This window comes from Peromyscus maniculatus, chromosome 4 (assembly GCF_049852395.1).
Source record: "Peromyscus maniculatus bairdii isolate BWxNUB_F1_BW_parent chromosome 4, HU_Pman_BW_mat_3.1, whole genome shotgun sequence".
NCBI lineage: Eukaryota > Metazoa > Chordata > Mammalia > Rodentia > Cricetidae > Peromyscus > Peromyscus maniculatus.
In genome coordinates, this window is record NC_134855.1 from 104,831,967 (window position 1) to 104,855,101 (window position 23,135).

The 23,135-nt window shown below is 43.5% G+C and overlaps 1 protein-coding gene across 1 annotated transcript in view; it reads left to right on the forward strand.

The window, feature by feature from the left end:
- The first annotated feature begins 11,818 nt into the window (after positions 1 to 11,818).
- The window catches only part of Ap4e1 (adaptor related protein complex 4 subunit epsilon 1), a 61,343-nt gene continuing 50,026 nt past the window's right edge, over positions 11,819 to 23,135 (forward strand). Inside the window, exons 1-3 of the mRNA XM_006986466.4 lie at positions 11,819 to 12,021; positions 14,360 to 14,431; positions 16,150 to 16,273. Coding sequence (XP_006986528.1) covers positions 11,875 to 12,021; positions 14,360 to 14,431; positions 16,150 to 16,273 — 343 coding nt within the window. The 5' untranslated portion in view covers positions 11,819 to 11,874. The remainder of the gene's footprint in view (positions 12,022 to 14,359; positions 14,432 to 16,149; positions 16,274 to 23,135) is intronic.

A 23,135-nucleotide genomic window follows, 5' to 3' on the forward strand; every position in this document is an offset into this window, starting at 1 on the left:
TCTCTCACTTTGGATCTGCAGCGAAGGGTATTAAGTTGGCACCATCCACGACGACAGAGACCACCTCAACACTGCCATCTGTAGGCTGTCCCCTGGGCACCCCACCAACAGAGTCACCTACAGCTTGAAGGTCTTGCCTTCAAGTTCTGGAGGGCAACCAAAGGCAACGGCAACAGCCCGTATTGTTTTGGGGGGCTCTTGTGTTCTTCTCACAGTAACTCAAGGGGAGGTTTCTCATGCCTGGTCCCGAGGCTTTTCGGGGGAGCATCGCCACCTCATGTACAGCAACTCCATTTAGATAAAGAAATATGGGGGAATTTATTATTGCTCACAAAGCATGCCTTCATAAAGCTGAGTCAAACTTTAGTGAACGTTTATTTATGTAGCTCTGAATGTTAAGTTGTATATTTAACAGGAAACACTTACCTGACACCTTAACTTTTTAAAATGTTACCATAAACTTTTTTCTTTTTTTCAAGACAGGGTTTCTCTGTGTAGCCCTGACTGTCCTGGAACTCCCTTTGTAGACCAGGCTGCCTTCAAACTCACAGAGATCGACCTGCCTCTGTCTCCCCAAGTGTTGGGATTAAAAGTGTGTGCCACCAATGCCCAGCTTAAACTTTTAATAATATGATTTATATTCAATAATGAGGTATTTTTTATAAGAGCTTATCAAACTTGATAATGTATTGATAAAATGGTTTAAAGTGTGAACTATTTGTCTATGTATCTTACTAACTGAGGATATAAATCCTGAATTGTAGTTTCTGTTAACACACAATAAGTAGGTTCAAATCACACACCACACACATGCACATATATGTTTTTAAGTAAGTTTTGTTTCCCTACAGCTTTTTCAAATATCCTTAGTGTTACTGTTCCTCCCCCTTTCCCCTCCCCCTGTAATATCCTTTTTCCTCCTCCCCAGCTAAAGCCCCCCCCAGTTTTTCTCTTACCCCCTTTGTAGCACCTGCCCTCTACTGGCCTCCTCTCTAGAATTCATCCCACCCCCTCTGTGTTACCCTCCCCCTCCCCCTGTCTCCCCGTGGTCTCTTTTTACTTTCCTGGTTTCTTCAGATGCAGGTTATGAACTCAAATCTGAGAGGCCCAGAGCTAGTATCCATAAGTAAGAGTCTATGGCATCCGTCTTTCTGGGTCTGGATCACCTAATTCCATTCATTCTCCTGCAGACTTCATTTTTCCTTTTCTTTCTTTCCTTTGTTTGTTTTTTGTTTGTTTTTGTTTGTTTGTTTGTTTTTGTTTTTGAGAGTGTCATCTGGGAGGAAGGAATCTCAACTGAGGAAATGTCCCCATCAGATTGGCCCGTAGACAAGCCTATGGGGCATTTTCTTGTTTATCGATTGATGTGGGAGTGTCCAGCTCACTGTGGGTCGATGGTCCTGGGTTGTATAAGGAAGCAGGCTGAGGAAGCCATGAGGAGCAAGCTGGGAGCAGCACCCTCCAAGGCCACCGCTTCAGGTCCTGCTTCCAGGTTCCCGTCTCGAGTTCCCTGACTTCCCTCGGTGACGGACTTCCCTCGGTGACCTTAAAGTGTAAGAGGAAATAAGCCCTTGCCTCCCCAAGTTGCTTTTGGTCATGGTCTTTATCACAGCAATAGAAACCTGACAGGAACAATCATTAAGTCATTAATTTGTGCTCTTTCTGATTTTTGTTGTGTCTGCATGTGTAGTTATTTTGAGACAGGGTCCTTCTATACAGCCCTTGCTACCCTAGAAATCACTATGAAGACCAGGTTGTGTTAGGGAATGTTGGCATTTAGACTGGCCCCTTGGGCACCTGCCCGGCATCCTGACCAAGTCATCCCCTTTAAGAGAAAACTCTCCCCGGTTTTCTCTCTGTTCCCACAAGGTGTGCGCCTCCTCTCTCTCTCCCCCTCCCTCCCTCCCTCCCTCCCTCCCTCCCTCCCCTCTCTCCTCCTTCCCTCCCTTCCCTTCCCCCAATAAAACTTTCCACGTGGAGGCCATGCCTGTATGGTGTGAGTAACTTTCCATCTTGCCCCCTTGGCCACTGCAGGCATGGCGTGTTTCCTCGGCTCAAACTCGCCAAAGCCTCTCACATGCCATTTCTCAACAAGTTGGCCTCAAACTCACAGAGATCCACCTGCCTCTGCTTCTGCTTCCCAAGTGCTGGGATTAAAGCCATGCTCTACAAATCCTGGCTTTGTCCTGGTAATTTTTTTCAAGACATGGTTTTACTATGTAGCTCTGGCTGTCCTGGATCTCACTATGTAGACCAGGCTATCTTTTTTTCTGATTTTTGTTTGTTTGTTTGTTTTTGTTTTTCAAGACAGGGTGTAGTTTTGGTGCCTGTCCTGGATCTCACTCTGTAGACCAGGCTGGCCTTGAACTCACAAAGATCTGCCTGGCTCTGCCTCCTGAGTGCTGAGATTAAAGGCATGCACCACCACTGCCTGGCCCATTCTTTCTGATTTTTAATGTGGTTACTTAGAGCTATAAACTTCCCTCTTAAGACTGCTTTTAATGTGTCCCGGAGGTTTTGTTGTATTATATTTTCATTTTCTTCCAGGAAATTTTAGCTTCTTTCTTGATTTTTTTTTTCCCCATCTGACCCACTTATCATCCAGTAGAGTGCTTTTTAGTTTCTACAAGTTCAGAGCTTTTGGGGAACAAGAGCTTGGATGTTGTCCCAGAATTAGTTACTGAGGAGCAGAGGGAAAGCAGTGGTTCCTTAGATGAGGTGGCCAGCCCTGCTCATTACTGCTTCAGGGGGTCACATGGAAGACTGGAGTGTCTGTACCTACCATAGATCCCCTGGATGATAAGACTGCCCAGCTGGGCAGAAAACCATGGAGAAGGGGGTTAAGCACAAGCCGTGTACTCCACAGAGAGATGAGTCTGGCACATGGAGACTCAGCAGAGAGTAATAGGTTTTCTGCCCCAAATAATTCATTTTTCCACAGATGCAGTGAGCCAGATCAGGCGAATTGAAAACGTATAGCAACAGGTTTATTGGGAGCAAAGTGACTTCCAGGTGGGTTCCCTGGTCTCAGAGATCGAGGCCAGAAAGTCGACAGCATGAGCCAGGGCAGGGGAGCTTTATAGACTGTATGTCGGCAGGGTGAAGATGTGCCTGTCACAAGCTGGGTTGTGCCCAAGTATGGTCAGAAGCTGAGCACTCAGGCGAGGACTCGGCTGCTGGCAACTTGGTGAGGGGGAGCTGCAACAGCCACTAAGAACGCTGAGCACTTTTGGAGTCTTTCCTTTGTTGGGAGACTCTGAGCAGGCGAAGTCTGGAGAGAAAGAGAGAGTTAGGAACGGGGCTTCCCAGACCATGCAGGAGCAAGCCAGAGGCTCCAACTGAACAGAGAGGACACCATGAGAATGTAACCAGACAGATTTCCTCCTTACTGATTAATCGGAACGTGCAACCAAAAGGCAGGGGAGCCCATTGGTGGAGGTGAGACAATTCAGTGGAGTGGATTGGAGGTGCAAATGGCAAGCACTCACCTCCAGATACCCAGGCTCTTCTATTGCAGTTTGGATGTGAATCGCCCCCTCCCCGAGCACCCCAGGCTCATACTTTTGAACATGTGGTCTTCAGCTGGTGGAGCTGTTGGGAAAGGCTTTGGAATCTTTTAGGAGGTGGAAACTTCCTGTAGGAAGTGGGTGACTGAGGGTGGGCCTTGATGCTTGATAGGCAAGTCCTACTTGTTATAGAATTTTTTTTTTTTTATACTGTGAAGATGTATCTTTGCCAAGGCACCTTCTGATTGGTTTAATAAAAGAGCTGACTGGCCAGTAGCTAGGCAGGAGATATAGGAGGGACAGCAAGACACAGAGGATCCTGGGAAGAAGAAAGGTGGAGTCTCTGGAGTTGAGAGTAGACATAGAGAGAAATGAGATGATTGTGCAGTGTTGAAAGAAGGTACTAACATGTGGCAGAGGGTAGGTAAGACATGTGGGTTAATTTAAAATGTAAGAGTTAGCTAGTAACAAGCCTGAGCTATCAGCTGAGCATTTATAATTAACCATAAGTCTCAGTGTGGTTGGTTGGGAGTGGCTGCCAAGACACAGAAAAACTCCACCTACAAATGGCACCCAAACATCTGGTGCCTACATTCACATAAGACCTGAGAATGCTTAAAGGTTCTAAACACACAAAAGCAGAGCCAAACATGGCTTCCTAGTCTGTATCTCTCATGCTGGCTGCGGGAGGAGCCAGCTGCAGTCACCATGCACTACCGCCATGCACTAAGCTAAGCTACACTGGTGGAGGCTGACACAGCAGTTTAAGATTTGTCTCACGCAATCAAAAACAATACAGATGCTCCATCAAGGCAGATCCAGATGGGAAAAAACCTCTAAACAGGTTAGTGTGTTTTAAAATGTATATAGTCTTGGAAGAGAAAAGAGAAATGCGTATAGACCCTCATAGAAAGAAAAAAAAAGTTTAAAAATAATAAAGTTAAGTCTTTAAAGAAAGAATAAAGTAATATAAGGGGGAAAGCCACATAAAATAGGAAATACACAGAGAGTCTGGATCCTGTATGTTGTTGTCTTTAAATTTTTTTGATTGCTGATGATTGAGTGATAGTTGCTAAGAGACACTGAATTATGGAAACTGCTAGATTAAACCAACCTATAAATTAAAAAAAAATCTTGACTTCAAAATGGAAGTCAAAAGGTGTGTTGCTTTGGGGGAGAGGTTATGCTTTTATTTCCACAGGAAATGAGAGGCTGTGGAATCATTCCAGGTTAAAGATGATCAGGTTTGATTGAGGAAGACCTCTTGGACTTTTAAATTATAACCTGTTTTTATGTTCAGGCTATCTGGATATTACTTCTCCTGCTGTTGTACATAAAATGTTTTACATTCAAAAAAGGGACAAATACTATAGAATTGTATAACATGAAATATATAGAATATACAAATTCATAGAGACAGAAAGATTAGATATTATCTCAAGATAGAGAAGAAAGTACAGAATCTCTGTTTTGTGTGATGGAAAAACCCCACAAATGGACAGTAGTATCAGGACATAATATCATGAATGTAATAAATCAATACAATTAATGTAATTAATGAATATCATAAATATAATTATTGAATGAATACTGCAAATATAATCAATGAATCTACAAATGTAATTAATATCAAGAGTGTAATTAATGAATATCATGAGCGTAATTAAAAAATAAATTAAAGGCCGGGCGGTGGTGGCGCACGCCTTTAATCCCAGCACTCGGGAGGCAGAGCCAGGCGGATCGCTGTGAGTTCGAGGCCAGCCTGGGCTACCAAGTGAGCTCCAGGAAAGGCGCAAAGCTACGCAGAGAAACCCTGTCTCGAAAAACCAAAAAAAAAAAAATAAATAAATAAATAAATAAATAAATAAATTAAAAAAATAAAATAATAAAAAAAGAAAATCCTGACTACAGACATTAAGAAATAAACCTAAAAAACTACAAAACATGTAACATATATTTTACCTGTTCAAATATACAAAAAATCATCTCTAACTGACTTATACACACCATGTATCCCATACTTGTAATGTATGTTACCTTTAAAAGTTTATGTGTTTTCAGAACAAGGGGACCAAACCCCAGTGAAAATGGATGGCCCAGGTGATCCAACATCTCAGATGCCTCTGTTACAGTTTGTGAGTTCTGCATCCAGAACAGCTTCAAGGTTGTTGGCTGAGAGATTCCAGCCTCACAGAATACTCAAGCCAAGACTTAACCATTATTCTGAATTTTCTCGAGGTTCCCCCAAAGATGTAAGCACCCCCAGACAAAAGTAAACAGTCTAGAGAAAACAATGCTCACATTCCCAAAAGATGGGTTATGGATATTTGTCATCATTTAGGGAAAGTTGGTTAAAAATTGTTATTAGTCTTAGAAAAAAAAAAGACTAAATAAAAGAGTTAAATTCACAGATCTCTTTCTAAAGGAAAAAAAGGGGTTATGATATAGGAATGATACAAAAAAAGGGTAGCTTATTGAATCTACTTTAATCCAAAAAACAACTATTAATCTCAAAATATTTTACATTGGTATGGATTTTGACTTATTGATACAAATTTAAAGTTAATTTTGTTATATTGTATGTATGTTTCTACTTTTGTTTAGGGTATTGTGCTTATGCAGCTCATTTCAAAATATAATATATAATTAAAAAATACAGATTAATAGTCATCTATAACTAATCAAACTTGTAGTAATATTAGGTATGTTTTCAAGGTTAAACAGATATATTTAGATGGATGGATGGTCTTCATACACCTCAAAGACCTACAGAATATGACATTTAATGTTTAATAACTTAAGACTTTTCATGACAGTGAGACATGTCTGCTCCTGGCAGCACCAATTTGCTTCAAAAGATGATGATAAGCATCAAAGAACCTCTGTATGAGTTTGCTTTCTTTATGGCAAAAGCTAGCCATGTGGTCAAAAAACTGCCCTTGCCTCAATTGCTGACAGTAGACTGTCCAAACTGGACCAGCAAGATGCAAAAGAAAGTGACTGCCAAACTTTACCAAGACAGGCTAGGCCAGACCTTCAGAATTCCCTGCTTCTCAAAAATATCTGTCAGATATACTAGGCCTGTAGGTCAGAGTTGGATGGCCCAATGTTACAGAAGAACTTTGGATGACTGTCCAGGCAGCCAGTTGTTCCTGTCATTAGGTAACATTTCACCCTTCTGGGGTTTTTGATGGAGTTAAAGACTAAATAATTAAACTTCTAGTTTTCCTTAGTTATGATAAAAGTAAATTAGGTATAAAACTTTAGACTCACAAAGATAAGATAGATAATAGAGTATTTTTCTCTAATTTTGCCAAATACAAATGGACTGGATATTGTATCTGTAATTCTTACTTGATAACTATTTTTGTTATATATAGTTTTACTATGTTAAAGTTAAAATCTTTTTTAATTAGATAAAAGGGGGAAATGTTATAGAATAATCTTTTTGTACATTGTGAAAATGTGTCTTTGCCAAGGTGCCTTCTGATTGGTTTAATAAAAGAGCTGACTGGCTGGTAGCTAGGCAGGAGGTATAGGCAGGACAGCAAGACACAGAGGATGCTGGGAAGAAGGGCGGAGTCTGGGGAGTCTCAAGCAGACTCAGAAAGAAGCAAGATGAATGTGCTGAATTGAAAGAAGGTACCGCCACATGGCAGAGGCTAAATAAGAAACATGGGTTGGCCAGGCAGCAGTGGCTCATGCCTTTAATCCCAGCACTTGGGAGGCAGAGTCAGGAGAAGCTCTGTGAGTTCAAGGCCAGCCTGGTCTATAGAACGAGATCCAGGACAGGCACCAAAACTACACAGAGAAACCCTGTCTTGAAAAGAAATATGGGTTAATTTAAAATATAGGAGTTAGCTAGTAACAAGCCTGAGCTATCAGCAAAGTATTTATAATTAATAATAATAATATTAATAAGTTTTTGCCTTCCCTGCCTGCTGCTACGTCTTTCCCACCATGAACTGCATGCCTTGGGAAATGTGAGCCAAAATAACTTTCTCCCTTAGTGTGCTTTGGTCAGGGTGTTTATTACATCATATGAAGCATCACACCACTTTTTCTACAGTTTTATTTAAATCCTAAAATTTATTGCAAAATCATATTCACATATAATCCATCATTTGATTCTCACAGTCGCCCTATGGTGTAGGAATGAACAAAGTTTTGTTCCTTTACCCAGGCTTTTCCAACGGGTAAAGACCAAGCACTTTGCTAAGAGCCCAGACGGCACAAAAGTTTGTTACATCCCTGTGTAGGGCCTTTATTGTGGGCGCCATGGGCCCTGGCCCCCAACTGTGAGTGGCTGCTGCCTTGCTTGCTGACCTTGAACAGATGTCCTCCCTATTCAGATTCCCTGCCGGTCTCCTTCTCACCTAAGGATCACCGGAGAACTTACCGGAGGTTCTTTGTTCCTACATCCTGTATGTGGTGTAAACAACTTAGATGCATCCTGTATTTGGTGTAAACAACTTAGATACAAGAATGTAGAACATTGGGTCTAGAATGTAGACCATTGGTAGCGAACTTCTACCCTCTGGGGATCCTCCATTTGTGTTGTAAGCCTGTATTTAAGGTTTCTTCCCTCTTTCAATAAACGGCATTCGGCATTTGGCATTCGGCATTCAGTCGTAGCGAATGGCTCGCTGTCTCTTGCCTCTATTTTTAATCCGCAGCCCTTCCCTCGGGCATGGTGAACAGGTATCGGTAATGCGGGCGTTACCGCTACACTTTATCACTTCATACTTCAGACACAAGAGACCCCTGAAGTGACTGTTTCTCCCCCTTCCCCAATCTGGGTTTCCTGCCTTGCAGACCCTTGTAGATGTCTCTGTGCTGCGTTCTTTGAGGACATGGGGCTTTCTTTCCTGGACTGAGGAGTTGTAACCTGTGCTCCAGGGCTGGTAGTGACTTAGTTTTCTGATGGAATAATGTGTGAGCTACTGATTTTTAAACTCGTGTCAGGGCTACCTCAGGGGTGTGTGTGTGTGTGTCTGTGTGTGTGTGTGTCTGTGTGTCTCTCTGTGTGTGTGTGTCTGTGTATCTCTCTGTGTGTGTCTGTGTGTCTGTGTGTGTGTCTGTGTGTGTGTGTGTCTGTGTGTGTATGTGTCTGTGTGTCTGTGTGTGTCTCTGTGTGTGTCTGTCTGTGTGTCTGTGTGTGTCTGTGTGTGTGTCTGTCTGTGTCTGTGTGTCTGTGTGTGTGTGTCTGTGTGTGTCTTGGTGACCATGTGGAAGTCTGAGGACAACTTGTGGGATCAGTTCTCTCCTTCCGCCGTGTGGATTCCGGGGACTGCCTTTACCCACCGAGCCGTCTCCCTGGCCCAAAGCCCTGCAGTTCTCACAGACTTGGTTCTCACTCCTCAGAGGAGCTTCAGGCTGCATCGGGATGATCGCCTCTCTTGGATGTAACTTTTACTCCCGTGAACTTGATTGACTTCTGGTGGCCTGGTCACTGTCTGTACCCCTGTGGATTAGGTGTGTTTGGACACTGCATTCCCACCTCTTACTTCTGGGAAAACTGTTGTTTATTCTGACTCCAGCTTCTTTCTTTTCCTTATCCTGGATCTTGAAGACTCTTAGGAAAAGTCCTTACACAGATACTCTGGGAACTGGACTTGTAAATGGGTGCTCATGGGGAAAGACGCAAAGAGCACAGGATGCTGTTTTTGTTTTTGTGTGTTTTTTGTTTGTTTGTTTTACTCTGCTCATTTCTTAAGATACTTGGGGGGAAAGCCAAAAAGATGTAGATTAAATCTTTTTATGCTGGGCAGTGGTGGCACATGCCTTCGATCCCAGCACTTGGGAGGCAGAGGCAGTTGGATCTCTGAGTTCAAGGCCAGCCTGGTCTACAGAGTGAGTTCCAGGACAGCCACGATTACACAGAGAAACCCTGTCTTGAAAAACCAAACCAACCAAACAAAAAACCCTCTTTACAAGTAGTTCAACTGGACTGTCTAAACACATGGTGTGGACCAGAATTTTGTTCCATGGACCATGGCTTACTAGGTAGTCAGCACAAGCTGAGTCATGGAGGATGTCTAGCTAAATAGAGATTTTTCACCACAAAGAGTGTGCTGTAGAGGGATTTATCCAGAAAACACAGAGCTCTTCCAGCTAACGCCAGGCTGATTTGGGTGGGCAGAGGAAGTGGGAAAACACTGTGGACTTAGTCTGCTGGCCAGGGGTCAAAGCAGAGTGAGGAAAACACAGAGCTCTTCCAGCTCACGCCAGGCTGATTCCGGTGGACAGAGGAAGTGGGGAAGCACTGTGGACATAGTCTGCTGGAAAAAAACACAAAGTTCTGTGTGAAATGGGAGTGACTGAGAACGGAAGAGAATAAGACAGCTCAGCTCAGCCTGGAGTGGGAGGCAGCCTCTCCTTGGAGCTCTTTCTTTAAAAAAAAAAAAGTATTAATTTTATTTTAATGTGTATATGTGTGTGCCTACATGTATGTATGTTCACTCCATTATGCAGGTGTCCTGAGAGACAGAGAGGGTGTCCAATCCCCTAGAACTGGAGTTACGGGTGATTGTGAGCTGCCCCACGCTGGGAACAGAACCTCAGTCCTCTGCAAAGCTGCCCTGGCTCTTGACCCTGAGCTGTCTCGCTAACTCCGAGGGCCATTTCCTTTGGCTGTAACTGTCGCCCTTCCCTGGAGGGTCTCACTTGGCTCTCCCTGATGCCTTTTCAGATTCAAGTTAATTTTCTCCTCTCAAGAAAGAAAGGGAAAAAAAAAAAAAAAAAAAAAGACCTTGAGAGGTCTCTTTTTCTAAGAACCTGTGCCAGAAATTCAATGAACTTGAGATAGCACGCCAAGCCAAGAGCTGGGCACTGAGTCAGGTCCGTCCTTCGTTCTTCTGGCGCCCCCTCGTGTATTAAAGTGAAACTTTTTTGGGGGGGGGGCTGGTGGTGGTGGCAGTTGGGGCTCTTTGTTTGTTTGCTTTGGAACATAACCTTGGTTGGCTTGTAATTCACTCAGTAGACCAGGCTGGCCTCAAACTCACAGAGATCCACCTGCGTCTGCCTCCCGAGTGCTGGGATTAAAGGCGTGCGCCACTATTGCCCGGCTTAATTCCCCAGCTGAAAGTTTTCTAGATCCCACTTGCAGTACGAAGGAATCACCTTCTCTTTTGGCCAGCCTCTCGGGTCACTGACCAACTCCTTGTCACTTCTGAGGCTCTTCCATAGCCACGTCCTGCGGGGTTCTTTTTTTTTTTTTTTTTTTTTGAGCCTCTCGGCGTCATTTTCTAGCCGATTCAGCACAATAACTCAACCTTCGGAAGATGTTTCAGTGGTACTTTCTTTGAAAAGTGGTAGCAGCGGAGCTTTGCTTAGTTTATGTCTCTGTTTCAGATGTGTAATTTTCTTCCTGCTCTACCGGCGCCAGGCTACAGTTTGAAAATGTTCCACTGGGTAAGATACACTAAGGTGGACATCACCCAGGCCAGGGTAAAGAAAGCGTCTCTGTCTTCCTTCGGGCAGCGTTACCACGTCCCTTTCCCCTGAGTCAGAGAAGTATCTGATATTGCTTTTCCAGCATTTTTTGGATGCAAGACAAAAAATTTTGGGGGTGGGGAAAATTAAGAGCCGGTTTCATATAGCCCAGGTTTGCTTTGACCTTGATGTGTCCTTGATGATGTCCTTGAATTTTCTTGCTCCTCCCACCCCCAAGTGCTGGGATTACAGGCAAATACCACTACACATGCCTGGAAAGTAAATTTTCTAATCTTTTTAAGCTAATAAAAGTGCCTAGATTTTTTAAAAAGTAAACAAAATTTTACTTTGGCTTAAAAATATTAAATTCTAACAGAATCTGTTTTAAATAAAATTTAAATATTGAGAAAATTTATCTTTGCAGAACTACTACTTTAGTTAGATAAATTTTAACTTGCTGGAAATTTTCTCAATATTTAAATTTTATTTAAAAAACTTTCCCTTTTGTTGAGGTATAGGAACAAAAACAAAAACATTAAACATTTCACTTATCACAGACATTTCACTAACACAGAAGTTCCAGGTGTTGAGAGCACGATAAAGAAGATGGTGGATCAGGTCTGTAATTCCCGTACCCCGAGCCTGAGGCAGGGGAATGGCATGAATTCACCATCCTACTACTTAGGGAGGGTCTAGAAAATACAAGAATACTCGAGCGCACACTTTCCACCCCCACGGGGAGCGACCTTCTCCATGCCCCGTGAGAACTCTGCTCTCCCTCGTAGACTCGCGCGCCCCCTGGCGGTCTCTCCCGGAACGTCACCCTGCTCGCGCCGCCGCGGCGCGAATAAAGATTTCTTGTTCAAGACGCCGGAAGTGACTACGGCGGCCGGGAGGCTCAGCGCGAAGTATCCGCGCCCGCCGGGAGGCCGCGATGAGCGACATGGTGGAGAGGACGCTGACCGCACTGCCGGGGCTCTTCCTGCAGAACCAGCTGGGAGGGCCTGCGGCCTCCAGAGCACCCTTCTTCTCCAGGCTGGGCGGCCTCATCCGCGGCGTCACTGCGCTCTCGTCCAAGCACGTAGGTGGCTGGGTCGGCAGGGCGGGGTGGGCCGGGGTGCTGGTCAGCTAGCTGGACGCGGCCGGGCGTCCGCCCCGAGCTTGGGTTTGCTGTCGGCACGGCCCCCAGGGATCTGATCTGATCCGGAGGCCGGAAGACCCTGGGTGTCCCTTCTCAGCGTGAACCCGGTGTGTCGTCCACGGGAGTGCTTTGAGGACTGCATGAGCCGGCCATCTAGTGAAAAGAGCCAGTGTGGCTTGAGTCCTGGACTGTAGTCTGCTACGAAGTTTTTCTTCCCTGTTGAGTTTTAATTTAGTTCCTCTTTCTAGGAGGCATCACACACCGCAGCTGACAACCCTCACTCCCACCCCTGGCAGGGCTGTTATCTTGGCTGAAGTTGAGGTTTTGGCCCAAGCTGGACCAACGGCTTGGGCAAAGACGGGCTTTGAAAACGAGTAGTTACAATAGAAGTTACTAAGTTCCCCCACGGATTGCGTGTGGTACTGATTCAAAGCCTCAAGGAGTGTATGTCTTAAAAACATAATGTTGTGTCATAATTTCTTCAGCAGATGTTTATCTAACACAACTATGCGTTAATTAATGAGGAAAATAGTAAAACACATTTCTTTCTAGCAAAGGACTTAGTCATCTATTTTGGGCTTAATGTAAGTACAATGTAAATGCCAGCAGAGAGGAGCAAGAGAAACAAGATGCCTTTTAAAGGTTTAAAATGTGCACGTGTTTTAATTGTAAGCTGGTGTGTAGCGGGGCTGATTGGCCAGGGCTTGCTGCACATCCCACAATCATTTGTGTACTTAACATATCTTCATGATTTTCTTTTGCTAATTTGTATGAGGCCAAATTTAAAAAAAGTATGCGTATGTGTATGTACTCTGTGTGTGTGTGTGTGTGTGTGTGTGTGTGTGTGTGTGTGTGTGTACACACACGTGCGCGCGTCCTATGGTAGGGTTCAGAGGACAACTTTGGGTGTTGGTCTTCACCTTCCACCTTGTTTGAGGTAGGATCTCTCCTGTTTTCTTCTGTGCTATATACTCCAGGCAAGACGGCCAGGGAGCTTCTGGGGGGCGGGGGTTCCTCTCTACCTCCAGTCTCACTGAAGGAATTCGGGGATTACAGATACACCTCACCACGTGTGGCTTTTTATATGATGGACTGTGATCCTTAGGCTTATGCAACAAGCTCATTTACACACTGAGCTGTCTGCCCCTGCTTCTGCATGAAACTTTAAAGAACGTGGGTTTTAGCTTAAGTTGCAGTTTGAAACTTCACAGGCAGCTAGATGTGGTAGTGCTCTACTTCTAGGTTTTTTTGTTTGTTTTTAGATTTTTTTTTGTTTTGGATTCTGTGTGTGTGTGTGTGTGTGTGTGTGTGTGTGTGTGTGTGTGTGTGTGTGAATGGATGGATATGTGCACATGAGTGCAGATGCCCTCAGATTCCAGAAGAAAGTGTCTGATCCCCTAGAGCTGGAGTTTTAGGCAGATGTGAGCCAATAGTGTGGGTCTGGGAACCAAACTCTGGTCCTCTCCAAAAGCAATGTGTAGCCTTATCTGCTGCATCATCTCTCCAGCCCTCACTGGTAGTTCCTAATTAGCTACTTACTTTTTGGCTTTTTGAGACAAGGTTTCTCTGTGTAGTTTTGGTGCCTGTCCTGGATCTCACTCTGTAGCCCAGGCTGGCCTTGAACTCACAGAGATCCTCCTGGCTCTGCATCCCGAGTGCTGGGATTAAAGTCGTGCGCCACCACCGCCGGGCAGCTACTTACTTAATATCAGTAACTTGGTGTGTGATTTATAGATAGCATTGTATAGCCGGGCGGTGGTGGCCCACGCATTTAATCCCGTTGGGCAGAGGCAGGCGGATCTCTTGAGTTGGAGGCCAGCCTGGTCTGCAGAGTGAGTTCCAGGACAGGCTCCAAAGCTACACAGAGAAACCCTGTCTCAAACAAACAAACAAAGATAGCATTGTATTAGGCAATATTTGGGCCTGTGTTTAAGTGCTTAGTGGGATTGTGTATGTGTGACATGACACTTGTGTCCAGAAGTCAGTTTTTTTATTGCGTCATGTGGGGTCCAGGGATTGAACTCAGGTCCTCGGGGTTGGCAGCAAGCACCTTTACCCACTGAGCCATCTCCCCACCCCCATTTTGAATTAAAAAAAATTTTTCTGCTAATCTATATATACTATCAAATGAATGCAATGAAGAGGCGTAATAGGTTAACCTGGAAATAATTCTTCCAATAATAATAACCCCCAAGGAGGGTTGTATGGGTCAGGGAATGTAACTTTTTTAAGAATGATACTCCATTTTAATGGAAATGATTATAATTGTATTTTTCAGGAAGAAGAGAAATTAATCCAGCAGGAACTGAGTAGTCTGAAGGCCACTGTTTCTGCTCCTACGACAACACTGGTATGTTGGCACAGTTCGGCACACTCGCATTTGAAGCCTGGTTCCATATCATAGGAATTTCCAAATTCACTAAGCACTCTGTGTTGGCCACTGTGAGGCTGTTTGCACATCTCCAGATTACAACCTGGTTTTGTTATCTTTTTTTTTTAATTGACATGTACTATGTCTTTATGAGGTACACTGTATCAATTCAACACAAAATGTACGCAGTGTGTATTGCTACTTAACATTTATTAGATTTGAGACTTTTAGTGTGTGTATGTATATGAACCCGTGCTTGTGTGTGCATGCCATAATGTGTGTGGAGATAAGAAAACAAGTTGTGGGCGTTGGTTCTCTCCCTGTCTGTGTCCGAAGGATTGAATTCAGGTCATCACACTTGGTGGCAAAGACCTTGACTTGCTGAGCCATCTTGCTGGCCTGACACTTGTAAAAATGAGATGGGTGCTTTTTTAAAAAAATCATAAAATATGTTTATTTTTATTTATTTGTTTATTTTTGAAGCAGAGTCTTGCTGTGTAACCCTGGCTGCCTAGAACTTACTATGTAGACCAGGGTGGCTTTGAACTCAAAAGGCTCCACTTGCCTCTGCTTCTGGGTACTGGGATCAAAAGTGTGTATCAACACACTCAGCCTGTGGAGTCTTTTGTGTGTGTAAGTCATTGTGGAAATGTTTATCCCTCTAGGAAATATCAAGGTGATAATTTTGCACAAATACATGGTCATAAACATGAATATGCGAAGTCCAAGAGAACATAAGTGTTTCTTCTTGTAGTTATAATATTCAGGGAAATAAAATTCAAGACACCATGACTCTGGTATCTTTGTACGTCTGTGTGTGTGTTGTATATATAGATATGTACGTCTGTGTGTGTGCTTTGTGATACTTGATGGGTTCTTTATTCCTGTCTCCAACTCCTGGGCTCACACAGTCATTTGTCAGCCTGCTACCTCAGTTCCTGAGTGCTAGGATGATAGGAGTGCAGCTGACTTGCAATTTGATATTTAAAATGGAATATTTTCATTACAGAATACATTACCAACTTGTATGTTTTCGTTTGGCAAAACATATTCAAATTGAATTTTTCCCCCCTGGTTTTTTGTTGTTGTTGTTTTTGAGACAGGGTTTCTCTGTGTAGCTTTGGAGCCTGTCCTGGAACTCACTCTGTAGCCCAGGCTGGCCTCAAACTCACAGAGATCCACCTGCCTCTGCCTCCCGAGTGCTGGGATTAAAGGCATGCGCCACCACCACCCAGGCTCCTCCTCTGGTTTTTTGAGACACAGTTTCTCTGTGTAAGTACTCTGGTTGTCCTGGAACAAGCTTTGTAGACCAGATTGGCCTCAAACCCACAGAGATCTGCCTGCTTGGTCTGCTGAGTGCTGAGAGTAAAGACCTGTGCCACCACTGCCCGGCTCAAATTGATTTTAAATGCTAACTGTGATCACCATGGATGAAATTTTGTCTGAGGATCACCTCTAATCAAACTTCTCGGGTAGTTTATAGTGTCATTAACAATAAAATATTGAGCTAATTTTTTTTTACATTAATAGTGTTGGTGATTGTTAGAAGCAACTTTTATGTCTATATTCTGATATTAGACAATTGCTTTGTAATATGTATATTAGTTCATTACCAGGATAAATGGCTCCATTGTTAAAATACAGAAAAATGAAAGCATTCATTTGTTCACATAGTGATTGGGTGTTTCACTTTTCAGAAAATGATGAAGGAATGTATGGTGAGACTTATATATTGTGAAATGCTTGGATATGATGCTTCTTTTGGTTATATACATGCAATCAAGTTGGCCCAGCAAGGAAACCTCTTAGAAAAAAGAGTGGGTATGTATATTCTTAAGACTTCTGTTCTTACTGTTTTGTTTTTTAAGGTGTTAACCACTATAAATTGATGGCTTGTATATAGTATGTCTTTAGAGTATGTTTTTTTTTCTTTTTTATAGTCCTAGGATTTTTTTTTTTTTTTTATAGTTTTGAGATAGACTCTTGAGTACTAAGGCAAGTTCTCTACCACTGAGCTATATCCCAGCCCAGATTTCCAAAGCTAACACTTTAGAACACAAAGCCTATACATAAAATTAGCTTTCTTGGATATGAATCATTTTGGAGTTTGGGAAGATGAAAAGGTGCTTGATCATGGGATAGTGAGATGCTACATACACATATAAAACCCATTAAACCGTACATATAAAACAGGTGAGTTTCTTGTATGTAAATTGTTCTTTAGTAATTCATACTTTAGAAGCCTGTCTAATCCCATTAATTTAATGATGAGAGGCGACTATTAACACAGTTAATTGCGTTGTTTGTTTGTTTGTTTGTTTTTCGAGACAGGGTTTCTCTGTGTAGCCCTGGCTGTCTTGAACTCCCTCTGTAGACCAGGCTGGCCTTGAACTCAGAGATCCGCCTGCCTCTGCTTCCCAAGTGCATGGGGTACCACTGCCTGGTTTAGTTAATTTGCTTTTTTTTTTTTTTTTTTTTTTTTTTTTTTGGTTTTTAGAGACAGGGTTTCTCTGTGTAGCTCTTGGAGCCTGTCCCGGAACTCACTCTGTAGACCATGCTGGCCTTGAACTTGCTACTCTCCTGCCTCTGCCTCCCAAGTGCTGGGATTACCCACTTGCCTGGCTAAGAAATGACTTTGTAAAATAAAAACTGAAACAAACTAGATTAATTTTAAATATGCTGTTCTTACTTCCACAATACTATATACATTAGAGGTATTAAGACTGCAGTAATTCTTTAGGATGTTTAGAGAAATCCCTTCAAGGACTTGGATCTGTTTCCAGTGGTTTCAGGTTGTGCGAGAATCCCCAAAGGAGTCTCTGGGATAGTGTGGGATGGAGCATGGTCTTGGTCCATGAGCATGGCAATGCCCTGCTCCTAGGGATGGGCAGTCTTCCTGATGGAGGAGTGGAAGATGATAGGCCTGCAGCCTCCCTGTGCTGAGCCCTGTTCCACCCCAGACCTTCGTCTGTCTCCCAGATTAGCCGTCTCTCTGTCTCTCTCTCTCTCTCTCTCTCTCTCTCTGTCTGTCTCTCTCTCTCTCTCTCTCTCTCTCTCTCTCTCTCTCTCTCTCTCTCTCTCTCTCTCTCTCTCTCTCTCTCTCTCTCCAAAAGCAGATGTCCATTGGCATCTTCCTGTCCATATTCCAAGTTAAATGTAAACTCTCCTGAGATCACTCTGTGACTCCATCCACTGGTACCTTATGGCGATAGGTTTCTTTCCTTACTGTATATTAATGTTTCAGCTTTCAAACTCATTCATACTTTTTATGATCCTGAACTTTTTGTGTTATTGAAGAAGTCTTTATTAGTAATTGACTTGAAAATTGATTTCTTTTAAAGCTTCTCTAACGCTGGGATGTAGTTCCGGTCGGCTCTCCCCATCTTCGGGAGGCTCTTCCTGAGGCTCTCAGGCTGGCTCCCAGGCATTTCATTTCACTGGCAGACTTGTTCCGTAGCCGAGTGCTCAGTCATCAGGCTGTACCTTGAAAATCCCGTTCGGCAGGAGGTTCCTTTTTCTTGTTCTGGTTGTTTCTGGACTAGTCTGATGTGCAGACTGACCTCTAATTTATCATATCACCGTGCATGACCTTGAACTTTCACCTCTCTGCTTTCACTTCCCAGATGCTAGGATTACACCGCCCCTCCTGGCTTGTGTGAACCTAGGGTTTGGTGCTTTCTAGGCACCCACCCCACAGAGTTTTCATATTTCTAAAACTTTTCTTATTCTTTCTTATGTTAATTGATGTTTAGCCTAAATGTATGTCTGTTTGAGGGCATCAGAAGCCCTGGAACTGGAGTTATAGACAGGTGTGAGCGGCCGTGTGGGTGCTGGGAATTGAACCTGGGTCCTGGAAGAGCTGCCAGTGCCCCATCTCTCCAGCTCCTTTTTTTGAAAAAGTAATTAATTAATTTTGTCTAAAACTTCCCCTCGCCCCCAGAGACAGGGTTTCTCTGTGTAGCTTTGGTGCCTATCCTGGAACTCACTCTATAGACCAGGCTGGCCTCGAACTCACAGAGATCTGCCTGCCTCTGCCTCCCGAGTGCTGGGATTAAAGGCATGTGCCACCACCGCCTGACTGTCTAGAACTTTTCTATGATGATCTTCTTTTATCTTCTAACTGGTTAAATTTGGAGTCTTTTTCTCATTTTATTTGGTTTTGTTTCTTAAGTTTTGTAATTGTTTTCTTTTCTTTTTGAGACAAGGACTCATTATATATCCCCAGCTGGCCTTGAGCTCACAGAGCTTTTACCACCAAAGTTCTGGGATTAAAGGTGTATGCCAACATGTTTATCTGAAAAAAATTTTTTTTACATTATTGTTAAACATTATAGGAGAAGTGAAAATCAACATCATCTTTTTCCTTTGTAAGGGAGGTGTATTAGATATGGATATATTTGAAATGTCTAGAATTCAGCCCGGGAGGAGATGGTGATGGCAGATTCCAGATTCAGGCAGAAGTCTGATGTTTCTTTGCTTTCTTCCTTCCATGTCTTTCCTTCTCCTTTACTTTTCATTTTTCTACCTTTGTTATTTCTCTCCTTCCTGAGTTTTTCAACATTGAGCTATTGAGCTTGCTTGCTTGATATTTCTCTCTCTCTCTCTCTCTCTCTCTCTCTCTCTCTCTCTCTCTCTCTCTCTCTCTCAATCTCTCTCTCTCTCTATTTAGTATTCAAAGACAAGGTCTCTCTATATAATAGTCCTGGCTGTCCTAGAGCTCACCCTGTAGACCAGGCTGGCCTCAAACTCACAGAGATCCGCCTGCCTCTGCCTCCCGAGTGCTGGGATTAAAGGTATGTGCTACCACTGCCCAGCTAGCTCTTTTTCTTTATTCCCTTTGTATAGTATCTTTTTTTAGTTGAGAAAATAGTAATACCCCTCCTTTTTTTTAAAATATTTGAAACATGAGCTGGAAGGATGGCTCAGCAGTTGGGAGCTGGCTGCTCTCTCATAGGTCCTGAGTTCAATTCCCAGCAACCACACGGCAGCTTACAACCATCTGTAATGAGATCTGGCGCCCTCTCTGGCCTGCAGATGTACATGCAAACAGAACACTTGTACATGAAATACATAAATAAGTAAATAAGTCTTTAAATATGTAAAACAATTTTAGTGTGTGTGTGTGTGTGTGTGTGTGTGTGTGTGTGTGTGTGTGTGCATGCGCGCGTGCCACAGCACGTTTGTGGGGGTCAGAGTCAGTTCTCGTCCTGCTGTGATGCCCTTCTTAGTGGTAGCTATATTGTTAAGGACTCCAGAAGCAGAAGCAAGTGGCTGCCCATTGTGTGGCCCACACCACAGTCCCACATACAGGTGGATAACTTACATGGCTCCATTTTGAGACTCTCTGCAGTGGTAGGGGAGGGGCTAGAAACAAACATAGAAGTTAGTAGTTATAATGGTAAAATTACATGCGGGACTGTGGACCATGTGTTGTTCTCATATAGTCAGGCCCAGGAGTATCAGTGGAAACTCAGTTTCCCTGCTTTCTGAGTCTGTGTGGAGAATACATATCAAACCACACAATAGAGTTAGTTCTATAGAACATCTGTAAATATTGAAGGCTAGAATTTAGTTAGACTTAACTTTGGCCCAGCCAATTTTTGTTTTGGTTTCCTTTGGCAAAAAGATGGGACTGTGTTGTCATAGGTAGGAATTCTTGAAAACAACAGGTAATTGAAAATACTGGGGCTGGTGGTGGTTGCAGACGTCTTTAATCCCAGCTCTCGGGAGGCAGAGGCAGGTGAATCTCTCTGAGTTTTGAAGCTAGCCTTCTCTGAGTAGCAAGTCCCAGGCCAGCCAGAGCTATATCAAGAGACCTTCTCTCAAAAAACAAAGAAACAACAATAAAAAAACAAAATCCAAAAGAGAAAGATAATACTGGGTAGTTGGTGGTGTCTTAATTTGCTTTCTACTGCTGTGGTAAATCTGACTGTATTAGTTGGGATTCTTAGTTATAGGAACCGAACTGATAGGATGAATTTTTTATGTAGGACTTATTGACGTGGCTCTCAGGCTGTGGTCCACCCAATCCAACAGTGGCAGACTCCTGACAGAAAGGCCAGAATCTGCCAGTTGTTCAGCCCCAAGGCTGATGTCTTAGCCAATCTTCAGTCTTTGCTGGAATCCCAAAGAAGCAGGTTCTAATACCATCAAGGTAATGCCTTAGTGACAGGATTGATGAGCTTGTCAGTGAGGGTGAGGGCAAGCAGGCAAGAAGCCAAAATGTCCTTCTTTGGTTTCCTTTTATGGAGGCCTACCAGGAGATAGGCCCAGATTTAGGGTGGGTCTTCTCACCTCAAATGCTCCAATCAAGAAAATCTTTCCCAGGTGTGCCCAGCTACTTGGGTTTTAGTTGATTACAGATTTCATCAGGCTGATAACAAAGATGAGCCGTCACACTAACCAAAAGCAACGTGGGGAGGAAAGGGTTTGTTCCCGTGGTCTGTCACTGAGGGAAGTCAGAGCAGGAACTCAAGGCAGCAGCTAAAGCAGAGAACATGCAGGAGTCTGCCTACTGCTTGCTCCGCCATGGCTTGCTTACCCTGCTTTCTCATAGCACTCAGAACCACCTGCCCAGAGGTGGTACCGCCCCAGTGGCCTGGGCCCTGCCACATCAGTTATTGATTAAGACAATGCCCCACAGACTTGCCTCCAGGCCAGTCTGCTGGAGGCACTTTCTCAGTTGAGGTCCCCCTTCCCAGATGACTAGCTTTTGTCAGTCCACAGAAAGACTAACCAGCATAGGTGGTGTGATTACTTGAAGAGCTGTTGCTACATTTTGATTTTTAGACTTCACATACTTTTATTTTCATTTCCAACTTTATTTTTGCATCATGTACTGATCTCTGCTTCTTGCCTAACAATACAATGTGATCAGCTGCCTCCAGTTCCTGCCATGTCTTCTCTACCATGATGACCTGCCCTCAGATTGTGAGCCCAGACCAACCCTTCCTTCCTTCCTTCCTTCCTTCCTTCCTTCCTTCCTTCCTTCCTTCCTTCCTTCCTCCCTCCCTCCCTCCCTCCCTCCCTCCCTCCCTCCCTCCCTCCCTCCCTTCCTTCTTCCCCCCCTCCCTCCCTCCCTCCCTTCGTTTGTTTTGAGACACAGTCTCACTATGTAGACCTGGCTGACCTGGAACTTGCTGTAGAGGCCAGGCTGCCCTTGAACTCATAGCTATCCACCTGCCTCTGCCTACTGAATATTGGGATTAAAAGCATGTACCACCACACCTGGCTTTAAGTTGCCTTATTAGATATTTTGTTCCAAGCTTTAAGTAGCATTTTTCCCCCAGAGCTGAGGACCAAACCCAGGGCCTTGTGTTTGCTAGGCAAGCGCTCTACCACGGAGCTAAATCCCCAACCCCTTAAGTAGCTTTAAAAAAAAAAAAAACAGTGTATTTATTTTATGTGTATGTTTTGTTTGCATGTATGTGTGTGCACTGTGTGCATGCCTAGTGCTGGTGGAGGCCAGATTGCTGTCACTTCTTACTAGCCCAAATACTGGGATTGCAGGCTTATACCAATATGCTCAGTTTTATGTAGTGCTGGGAATTAAATCCAGGGCTTCGTGTATGCTAGGCACACCCCCTACCAACTCAGCTGCATCCCTAGCCCAGCACCTCATTCCTAGTCATATCAGATATACTCTGTAGTCATACTTAATTTTCTTTGTTACATCTATTTGTTAAATTCCAGAGCATCTTTTTCTTTATTCTTTGTCAAAACAGGATGTTTGGTAATAGAATTAAGGTTTCTTTAATATGACCTTTGAACTACTTTATTGACTTTGGTGTTGGTGACTTGGGTGTGGGTGATACCTTAGCTGAACAGGTGAGTTCTGAGCAAGAAGACTTTGCTTCTGTTGTAAGAGCCCCTGGCCTAGTCAGCGTTTTCCTCCCTTGTAGGAGTAACAGCTTTCCCCTCCATCACTGAAAAAATTGCAGTCATTTCTGCTGCTCCTTTGTGGCTGTGAGACTGGAAGCTGCTAATGGTTTCCCATGTTGGACAGTGGACCAGATGCACAGTTCCTGGGAGTGTTAGGGATCGCCACCATTGGTGTCTATTGAAAGGGCTGAAAGAGCTGAGAAGAAAGGAGAGTGAGGATGAGAGCTAGGGAATCAGGCCCTGGGGACGGACTGGTCTGGGCTTGAGTCCTGCTTCCATCATGTCATAGCTAGAGACTTTGACCTCATCACCTCACTGGCACAGTAATCACATTTACATCATAGGGTTGTTTGCAGCATTAAATGAGGCAAGGCTTGTAGAGTTATTGACACATAGTAACCAATAAATACCATTGCCAATGTGAAAAGTGGCCAGAAATGCCATAAAGCACATGGATTCCATGTTCACTGTATTTGTCATGATGCCTTATATTCATTCCTCCGTCTTAAAACATAATGTTTAAATAGAAATGCTTGTTTAAGACAGTGAGTACATTTAATGTGGTAGACAGTGTGTCTTTCCTCAACAACTGGTGCTTACTCAACACTGTCTTCAAGTTGAGAAAATAAGATATGAGTAACATTGTATCAGATCGGCAGGTTTTAGATAGTTCATATGATACTGTAAATAAATCATCAGTGACTGATGCTAACTTAATGACTTAAGTTTTTGAATAATTCTGTATTTAGCTCTAAGATAGAGAATATTTTGATTGGTAAAAGAAAGATTTTCACTAGAACTC